The following is a 10,000-nucleotide window of genomic DNA, read 5'->3' on the forward strand; positions in this document are numbered from 1 at the left end:
CGAGCTGGGCCCACCGCCCGATATGATTCTGAACATACCTCCTCCCCCAATACCGCCTTTTATGGAAGAGTTTGTGGCGAGACTTGCAGCTGAGGGTATAAATATTCACGAAGACGATAATGGATTTCCCGAGGAAGAGAAATCTTGTAATCTCTGTCAGTGGGCGAATGGAAACGGCGTTGGATTTGTGGAACTTGCACAAAAAGGTGAGTTGATGTTTTTCATCTGCTGTAAGATTGTACAAATTTCTTATTTGATTTTTATTCCGAAAGAAAAAAGTGTGTACACGAGAAGTGCCCTTGTGAAGAAACGTTTTTTTTTTGTGCGGAAGATCGCACGAAGTTGAAAGTGAGCGACTCGCACTGCGCAAAATATACGCACAGGATTTTTCTTTTTTGCCAGTGGAGTTATCGAGGAAAAAATACTATGTATACACTTTGTAATATGTAGTGTCTGATTTGTACGATATAATCTGTGACCAAGTGCCCGTGTCAAATTAAATAGCTGGAAAAGAAAAGTGAAAAAGAAAAGAAAAATATTACCAAAACATGTATTACAAAAAGTTCTCGGAGGAACACAAAAGTACCATGTTGAAAGGAACAGTGATAATGAACGGTGATCATGAGTGAACCCACAGAGAAATATGAAAAAAAGAAGAGTGTTGTGACTAAAACCCCGCGGCACTTTGGTAATAATGGTGTAAAAAAATGAGGAAAACCCGGGTGTGTATGGGTGGCCATCACTGGACCTGTGACGTGTTCATTATAGTGACGATGAAGATAATGTTGTTGTTTTCCAGGGAGTTCTTTAGATGTGTGTGTGTGGCCCGTGAAAATGATGAGGATGGTTGTCACTGTTTTTGCTTGGCTGATATGGATGCTGCTCACTATTGGAAAAAAATCCTAACATCGACCTGACGTTAAGCAGTGTCTTATTTATAGCTTTGTTTGTTTCGAATATATAGTGTTTCATGTAAAAAAAATAGGTTCACGGCTAATTAGAAAAAAAAACATTTCTCAAGACTCTAAATTTAAAGTAAGACGATAATCATTAGAAAAAAATATATATGATTGCACTGAGCAACGTAGGTGGCAGCCTCTAGGGAGGCGGGTATCTCGTGCAGGCCAAGATATCCGCTTTTTGTGGCGGTCATGTTGCGGGGATCCCACAGCGGCCGCGGTAATGACTTCATACACTGCTGGACTTGTTCCTTCGTGTGTGTGTGTTTGTGTGTGAGGTGCATGAGTAACCCCCCCCCCCCCATGAGGGAGGTGCAGATTGATCAGTGAAGCTTTTCCCAATAGTTTCTATTTGTTGGTTATTTGAGATTTATTGTTTTGAAATGCCAGTATTTTGGTTGGTGTTTATCCATAGATTTTTTGTTAAATTTGTTTGTGATCGTCATAACGCACATGGACAACGCGATGAAATAAATCAAATGCAGTTTTATGCCAGCAGTATTTCGAAATAATTCTATCGTCCGACTTGATTTCTATGGGGTCGTCCTCCCCTCCCCATCTCACCCTCCACTTGACACTTTATCCCGTATCCCCGATCGCTCCTCCTCAACCCCCCTCCCCCACCCTACCCCTTAGCCTCCCTTCCACGCTCCCTTCCCCATGTCCGACTCTGCATCGGTGGTTAAAGTGGAGAGAAGAGCTTTTGGGGGTCGTTGGTGGTCGTATTGATATGCAGATGGCGGGGCAGGAGGGTTAATAGCAGAACGAACCGGAGCTAATGGCAACAAAGCTCACAGGCGAACCGAGATGACCACCGCCGGCGAGATGTTTGGCTTTTGAGACCAAATCGCAATATCTGAGATACTTTCTTCCTTGCTTACCCCCCCCCCCCTCCCTCCTCACATACACAGACTGGCCCTTCCGCCCTAAGATGCTAGGGAGAGTCATGCTTGCCGTTGCTTCCCTCGAATGTAGGGAGCAGGTAGATAATTTACCCTAGAAATGCTATTTTATAGTCATGCTTGTTTTTTTTATTGTCTGATATTGTCTAAGTACCTAAATCATTCATCAGGTGATAGTTAAAAAATCATGAGTAGATGATATTGCCATCTATAAAGCGACTTTGTTCAGTATATTTATAATCATTCTTATATAGAAGTATAAAGAATACACCCTTCATGTCACCAAAGGATGATCGCAGTAGAGATAAGGCTCGCCCACGACCAGCCTCTCCTCACCCCTACTAGGATGGGGCGAACACGCTCGGCCGCCTCCTGTGTCCTGTGATCCTCTCGCCCCTTTGTAAACGTTTCTCGGGTTTGGGGATGTTATGCTTCACCGGGAGAGGGCGTAAGGGTGATTGAAGCCTGTCAGAACGCGTAGTTTCAAACCTTAAGGACGACGATTGTGTTTCCTGGATGGGTGACACTCGTTTCTTGCCCCCCCCCTCCCTCCCCCTTCCCTCCCGATTCAAGCTGAGTGAGGAGGATATTGTGTGGATGGTGTGCTTCCCTCGTTCCAGGTCGTCCGAGTATTGTGTCTGTGGCTCCCTTCGTGTTTCATTTCCTGGAATGAAAAAAGTAGATGGCCACCGTGTGTGTCATCCCTCCCCCCCATTCCTGAATGTCCCCTTTTGATTTTTAGAAGATTCGTGAAGGACTTAATAGGTGTATGGGGGCGAGGGATGTGCTTCCGTTCGGTGGCAATTAAACTTTGTTCCCACTTACGGCACAGCGTTTCCGGCTGCGGTTGGTAACACGATTTTCCGGCGCGCGAACCAATGGCGATTGTGTCAGTTTCCTTCCTTTGATGTGTCGTAATTGTACCTTGGCCGGAATTGTACTCTGTGATCGCAAAATTTGTTGTATACGTTAGCAATTATCATTGTTTTTTTCCCATTGATTATCTTAGTGTTCATTCTAATTTTACCAATATACTTTAGTATAATTCGAGTCACCTGTGTTGGCGTTGTTTTCCGTATGGGCGATTAACCTGTGCGCCGAACAGATTGGGAGGGAGCCCCGCAAGCAGCAGTGCGGTGAGCGAGAGACGGTTACAATATAGTAATTAAAGTCTTGGATGTACGATTATCAAGGTCGGTGCCCTACTATTATACCCAGGTGCCTTGTTTGTGAGTCCTGATTGTCCTGCCCCCACCCCCCCACCTCGCCATACCCTTCTCCTAGTGACCTGTTCGAGGTAGGACGAGGATCATACGCTTGGATTCTGTGTCTTATTGTCCTGAGCTCTAAGACTCGCCAGGGATATAGCCCGCCCTTGGGAGTCCTACCACACCTGTCTTGAGCTCCCTCTCAGATCCTCTTAGCAGGCAACGAAGGGCGCGAGGAGGCGGCGGCGGACGCGGACGCGGAAGGGATGGGGGATCATCCAGGACTGCACCTGCAGGAATCCCTCTCCATCCTGGCTCTTTATCGCCGTGTCTTTGATAGATCATCATCGAAGACATGTTAAACGTTCCGGTTGAGTTGCTGGCGGAGCGATAGAGTTGTATAGTTAGCGACAGAGATATTGGCTAGCGGCTACGCTGTTCGCTCTATCGGGGTCGAGATTGGGTACCAGATAGTCTGTTCTTTGGAAATGTAAGAAAATTCCCGAGGTTTATCGCCGGGACTCGATGGATCCGTGTTCATCGAAGTATGCCACGAGCCCTCGAAGAATAAGGATCCGAGAGGCGCCCTTAACCGAATCGGCTATTAGTGAAGCGTTGGTGGAGAGAGAGTGGCAGTAGTAGGGTTTGGCGGCGGGAGAGAGGCGCCCCGGGCATCGTCCGAAACACGAGCCCGGGTGTCCGCCAGGTCGTGTCTACCTGCTCGGCTTAACTACTCTACACACGCTTCTCGTACACGCATTTGGAAAATTTAAATAGTTTGATTAATTGTGCATGTATTAGACCCTTTGCCGACGCGTCTGTAGACGAGTGAACCTTAATATACGATTAACTAATGAGTTAACGGCTCCAATGCAGAGTTGGATGGATGGAGCGAAACGGAAATTCCAGGGTGACAAAACCCCTTTTCGTAACTACAAAACCAAAATTTACGTCAACTGTTTGGTAGTTTAACGAAACCCGTCCTCCAGTTTCCGTGAGTTTGATAAACTCTCTGAATCTAGGATTTAACATCAAAGTTCTTGCTGATGTCAAATGCAACGGCGCTGTTGATGTCGCCGAGCAGTTTTGCAGTTAACTACGAGCATGATCTTGTCGGCGGTAATTCAACACCGCGGTGGGTTGCCAGGATCCCTCTCCCGTTACGAGAGTCTATTTTACGTGCGGATGGATTTCTCACTCTTTTATCTTCACCGCTAAGTGACTATTAAATCTGCAACTCTCTTAAGTAGGTCTGCAACTTCCTTTAGGGCGATTTATAACTTTCTTAAGGTTGTCCTCGCCCTCCACGGGGAGACCTGCAGTCGCGAAAAAGAACGTCTGCCTTGCAAATGATATTCAGTCGCGATGAGACAAACTATAAAGTCTAGCAGTGAAAGAAATACGGAAATAGTTTCTTGCATATCGTATTATTCCAACGCAAGAGGCAGGGGTGATCTTGCATGATAAGACCGCGCATGACAAGCGCGTAGAGTGTCCTGCTTGAAAGAAGAGAGGGTAATTATTCGCAGTCTGAGAGATGTCTGATCCTATCATGCAGTGGAAGGACACGGCCGGGAACCATCGCGTCTGCCAAGTCTTGCAATACTGTCTAGTTTTTCTTTAACGTCGAGAACCGTTCGCTTGTAATTGATTAATTTACTGTTTTATGCTTTTTTATGGTAATATTAGAATTAATGTTATATATATTTTTTATTATAGCATGGTGTCTTTGTCATCTAGCATTAACAGGGGTGGGGGAGGTGTTTCCCTAGTGTGTGTAGAGGGGAAGGGTTTCTCCCTGTGGGCGGTGTGACCAGAGCATCTGCCTGTTGCTCACCCTTGTCCCGTGGCCCTGGAACGCCACCAGGGACCATATCTCTTATCTCTCTCTATGTCTGTCTCTCTTTTGTCGGCTGCGTTATTAGTTTCTTTTGCCATTTGGTTGCTTTGGGATCATGTGTAATGATTTGTTTTGTTGTTCCTTTTTCATTTGTTTTTTAAGTTCATAGTGCAGTGTGAGAGGGTTGCGGAGGGGTGATGTGTTGTGATTCACCTAATTATGCGAGTTTGACTCCGCCCCGTCGCGGGAACACGATCCTAAATCCTCGCTTACAGGGAAGGATTAGCTAGGAACAGTATACGGCGAATTGGATCCCACCTACGAGGGATTTACACCTTCCATATAGAAGGATTTTGTCCTGCATAAGAGACTTCGAAACTGCTTGGAAACCTTCTCAGGGTTACTGTTATTCTCCCGGTAGAGAGGACACGACCGCGGGAATTTGTGTTGTCCCGCTTTTCCTCTCCTTCCACGTCTTCGCCCTCCACCTGTCCTCAGGACTTCCCGCAGTCGCCCCCTCCTGCTCTGACGTCCTATGTAACTTGAGAGATCTTTCTTGCGCTCTTCTCCTTTTCCTTGTCCTTTTCTTGTGTTTCTCCTTCATCCTTTCGCTTGTCTTATTTCATCTCCTCTTTCGCCTTTTCGTGCCCCTCCCTCTCGTGGCATTGGAAGACGGCTTCTCTACGCCTCTCTTGTTCCTGCGTGCTCGCCATCTGAATTCCATCAGTTGCAAAAAAGGGCGAATCTCACACGATCTTGGCAAGACGGTTTGTTGACATCTTGGTATCACTTCATGTCCACCTGGTCCGATATTTGTGGCGTGTTTTTACGTCTCCTCTTTCGTCTCATTTTTTATTCAGTATGTTTTTTTTTAGTCTAAACGAAAAGCATTCGCGAATACCCCATTAGAAATAATGTCCACTCGTCAGTAGATAAGAGTAACCTTTGTCCAGGGTTGTAAAACTAATTTGAGATCTCCTGACGATGATGTGCCCGCATCCCACATAAAGACGTCAAAATTGATTTTAGCCCAAGATTACCGCCAAGACAAACTGCCCGCCAACCACGCATTTTAGGCTCGAGTTAAACAATCCGTAAATATCTGTCCATAAGGAGGGTGGGAATAATTCAAACTGTCTTTCAGTAGATTACATAGCATCGGGCGAGAACTAGAACCGAAAGCGAGACAAAGTACAGGCTTTCGGGTTCCTCCGCCTATAGTCAGTGTCCAGCTGACGGCGGGGCGCCCTCTGCTATCATTACCGCATTATCTGGACCCCGGGCGAGGGGTGGGAGTGGGGCAAGGGGGATAAGGGGATAAGAGGACCGTACTCTCTGCTTGGCGCCTCCCCTCCCCCTCCCCCTCCCCCGTCAGTGTGCAGTTGCGCCGCTTCTTGTTTACCGGCAAACATTCGCTCTCAGCTGAACATGACAATTGTTTATGAATGCTCAGCTCATGAGCGTCCTTGAGAGAGCTGATTGTGCGGGCGCGTTGACGGGCGCAGATGGCAGATAGCACGTGTGAAGAAAGGTTGAAAATTGACGCCTGGATAGCATCCTCCCCCCCCCCCCTCATTCCTCTCCCCCTCAACACGCACACACCTCCCTCCTCCGCCTTCGCTTCACGCCGCGGTTCAACATTGTTCTCCGCTCGAGGTTCATTGTTTTCCAAGGTCTCAGGGTTAACGTGCGCTGCCTTTTGCGCTTTGCACTCCGCTCTGGGTGTCTTGTATTTCGGCCTGCACTGGCGGCGCAGAGAAATGCGTATATTTCTATATTTCTATATTTGCAATTGTCGGAGGTGGAATGATATCTGAATATGAATTAGAATGAGGGTTATTCGTCTTAAACACGTGGCACCAGCCTTTACACATCCCTATCGAGCAAACTGTCCCTAGCTTTCTCAGTTGGCCTATTGTTATTGTTTTACAATGTATCAAAACCGGCATTATAGTCTACGGGATATACACACACGTTTTCGTCATACATAGACATCGGCGTAACTATTTGATATAACAGTTGTGAGCATGTGTAAGTGTGTCTGTGTGTACCGCATATAGACATACCGTACAGTTTATCGTACACTGGCCCCCCTCCTCCCCGCCGTGGTCTGGCCGGGGTAGGCCGGCCTGCCTCCCACACACCACAATGGTCGGGCAGGCCATTTATCACAATGTGTCTAAAACTGTGGGCATTGTGGTGTCTGGCCGCATCAGCGTTGCACTTCATCGTGGGAGCCATTAGACTGTGGCAGCCACCTCGCTCCTCGGGAGTTATCGCTGGAGCTTACTTCTACAGTAAATAGTTATTTCACCGTTTCTAGAGCCACTTGTTTAGTAAAAGACTTTTTCTCTTCTGAGGAGTCTTAATGATACCCGCCTCTCGGCTCGAATGTTTACTTTTCAGCGTGTAAGCTCCAGTTTCCTTTATCTCTTTCATGGGCGTCTAGATAGTGCAATAGGTCAGTTTGGGCGAATAAATTTCAGTTAGCTCCAAGGTTTAGTTGATATCTAGAACTTTATTAGATCGGAGCCTTGTATGACAGCGATGACTCGGCCGTAAACATCCCAGGCTTGGTAGAGGCATGTGGGTTGTCGTGGGGACTCGATATGTTCAACATAGTTGTCCCTACAACCCGCCGATAGTTAATGACGCGAAGTTCACAGAAAACGGACCGTTTTCATTTAACCTCGTGGACCGGTTAAGCCCGTAATCGTATTTGTATAGAAGTTTTAAACCAGCTGCCCCTTGACTACTAATCGGTCTTCTTAGTCATCCCGGCGAGGGAGATGAAGTCGCCATCGCCACAAAAAAGAGGCCGGGTCTCTTCCCCCTTTTCACGAGCAGCTTCAGTGGCGGAGGATCTCGCTGCCCTTTCTCTACATCTTTTTCTCGCTCTCCCCCTACCGAGCCTAATTCCCGCCAGCGATGCACGTTATCTTTAGTCACTGGTTCAGCTCTTCCTTCCTTCCATCATCCCGTCCTTTTTAACGCTTGGGGCGTGTTGGGGTCTGGTCGGCCCGCTCCCCGCGCCTTCCATCAGTGTCCTTCCGTCACACCGAAGTAATAACTCCGTATAATTAGCTAGGGCAGGTGAGTGCGGACGGTCCGGTTCTGTCGTGCTTGGCGTCGGCTGGAAACAAGGGGCTCCTCAGGTCCTTTTGGTTGGAGACTAACGTAGACAAATCTTTGTGGAGTTTGGTACATTGGGGAGTACTGGTGAGACAGAGTGAGGTCGTGGCGCTGATGGTATCGGGCCCGGCACCCATTACCGGGACGCGCCGACACACGCCGCAAACCATACTCAAACGAAGGGCTCACCGCACTGACCGGCTGGGCTCCTCGGCCTTGGTGCGACTAAGCGACATTAAGCTTAAAGAAGTGTTTGAGCAGTAAGATTGCTTGTGAGGTCGACTGACCCAAAAAGAAAAAAATGTATCTGCACCGGGCACTAGTTTTAAGAAAGGTCAAAGCATTTTTGTCGTGTACATTTTCAATGCTGCACTTGTTGTATATTTCGATCGATGACTAACGTGTTTATCTCTCCACAGGTCCCCTGATTGACGACACGTGGTTCCTTGTTATCATCTCGTCTTGTGTAGCAGCCACTTTGCTCGGGATCATCCTGGCCATCGCCTTCCTCAAATACAGAGAGTAAGTATCTCATACTTTTCATGCAAGCCTTCAAACATTTCCCTTTTTATCCTTTTCCCTCCTAGATATGTCATTGCGACATGCCTATCGCTTTCGTAGAATTGATTCATCGCGTTATTTGTGTAAACACAATGTCAGCTAGTGTGTTTAGATTAACTTGAACGCCCATGACGAGTCCAAGTTGGCAGTGTCGCTCATGCACGTGGCACCACCAAAGAGCCATAACGCCAGAAGAATCTAATTGTGCTTGATGTGGCAGGCGGGCGCACCAGGGCCGCCAAACAAGTCGATTCGGGCGGGGATGACGGTCTGTCAATTAATGTGACACCTGGCGCTTCAGCCTTTTGTCTGAGTTTCGGCGGGCCCGACGCGCGATTAGATCGGAACAGAGCTGATCTGCCGACGCTTCATTACTCTCTGCTATGATAAGCGGAGTGGCCTCTGATAGCTGGAACAGAACCGTAGATAAAAGCACTCCTTAATTAACGACCACCGCCCTCACGCCGGCCGGCCAGCGCTCGACTAATGAGTTGTGTAATGACCAGTTTGGGCGCCCCTTTCGCCCGTCGCGGCCCGACGACCCTCGCTCGCCGAGGTCGCGCGAGGTTTTGCACTTGAAGTTTCAAGACCGTGTTTTTGTAAAAATATAAAAGTGAAAATGAATACATTGAAAACAAATCGTAGAATACAACGGTCATAACAGTGTTCTCGACCTATACTATATCAATTCAAAGCGACATGTGAGAATTAGACGGAGCCTTTCTTGGCACCAAACAAAGCCTGCTAGATGTAAACCAAGCAGGACGTTAGGCCTTTCTGGGCGTGTCGCCAAGTCTTCCCAGGAACGTTATCGAGCCTTATCGCTGAAGACTGTGGTGTTTGAAAACAGTGCTGGTCGAGGGTAACGCCGACAACACCCCGGCGACTCTGATACCGTCAGCCGCCCCATCCCTCGCTCACCCCCATCTCGGCCCCACTACCCCATGGCCACCCCATGGTCACCCCTCACTCCTTATCCGCCCCGACCTGCTTTGGTTATCATCGCTATTTTTTTCTTTTTTTCTTTTCTTTAATAACTTTTACGTTTCTTATTTTTCTTATCATGTTTGAAGGCTTGTTTGTTGTCAGATGTTTTCGTCTTTGTTGGGAATATAAAAAGATCCAAGTTAAAACGAGTTGTTTTGTGCATATATTGCATAAGATAGAAATTATTATAATTATTACGTGTTCATTCCTAACCTAGTTTTCTTTTTTCTCCAGAGGGAAGCTGAAGCCCCTGAGCGACGTGGCCCTGGCCAAGAAGGAGAAGGCTCTGGGTCTGGAGCGCTGCGAGGCCGTCCTCTACCCTGCCCCCGCCATCACGCCCACGCCTGTCCCGCAGCTTGACAACCGCACGTCGCGGGCGTTATGGGCTGGCATCAAGCCTTTGGAAGGAAA

General features: G+C 47.7%; 1 protein-coding gene across 1 annotated transcript in view; it reads left to right on the forward strand.

Moving 5' to 3' along the window:
* Positions 1-10,000, forward strand: part of LOC122246612 (uncharacterized) — a 12,078-nt gene that overhangs the window by 477 nt on the left and 1,601 nt on the right. The window contains exons 1-3 of the mRNA XM_043005282.2: positions 1-206; positions 8,461-8,563; positions 9,824-10,000. The exon at positions 1-206 is cut by the window's left edge and continues 477 nt beyond it; the exon at positions 9,824-10,000 is cut by the window's right edge and continues 1,601 nt beyond it. Coding sequence (XP_042861216.1) covers positions 1-206; positions 8,461-8,563; positions 9,824-10,000 — 486 coding nt within the window. The remainder of the gene's footprint in view (positions 207-8,460; positions 8,564-9,823) is intronic.

The sequence above is a fragment of the Penaeus japonicus genome, unplaced genomic scaffold (genome assembly GCF_977035675.1).
Source record: "Penaeus japonicus unplaced genomic scaffold, GWHDUDI00000001_assembly GWHDUDI00000002, whole genome shotgun sequence".
NCBI lineage: Eukaryota > Metazoa > Arthropoda > Malacostraca > Decapoda > Penaeidae > Penaeus > Penaeus japonicus.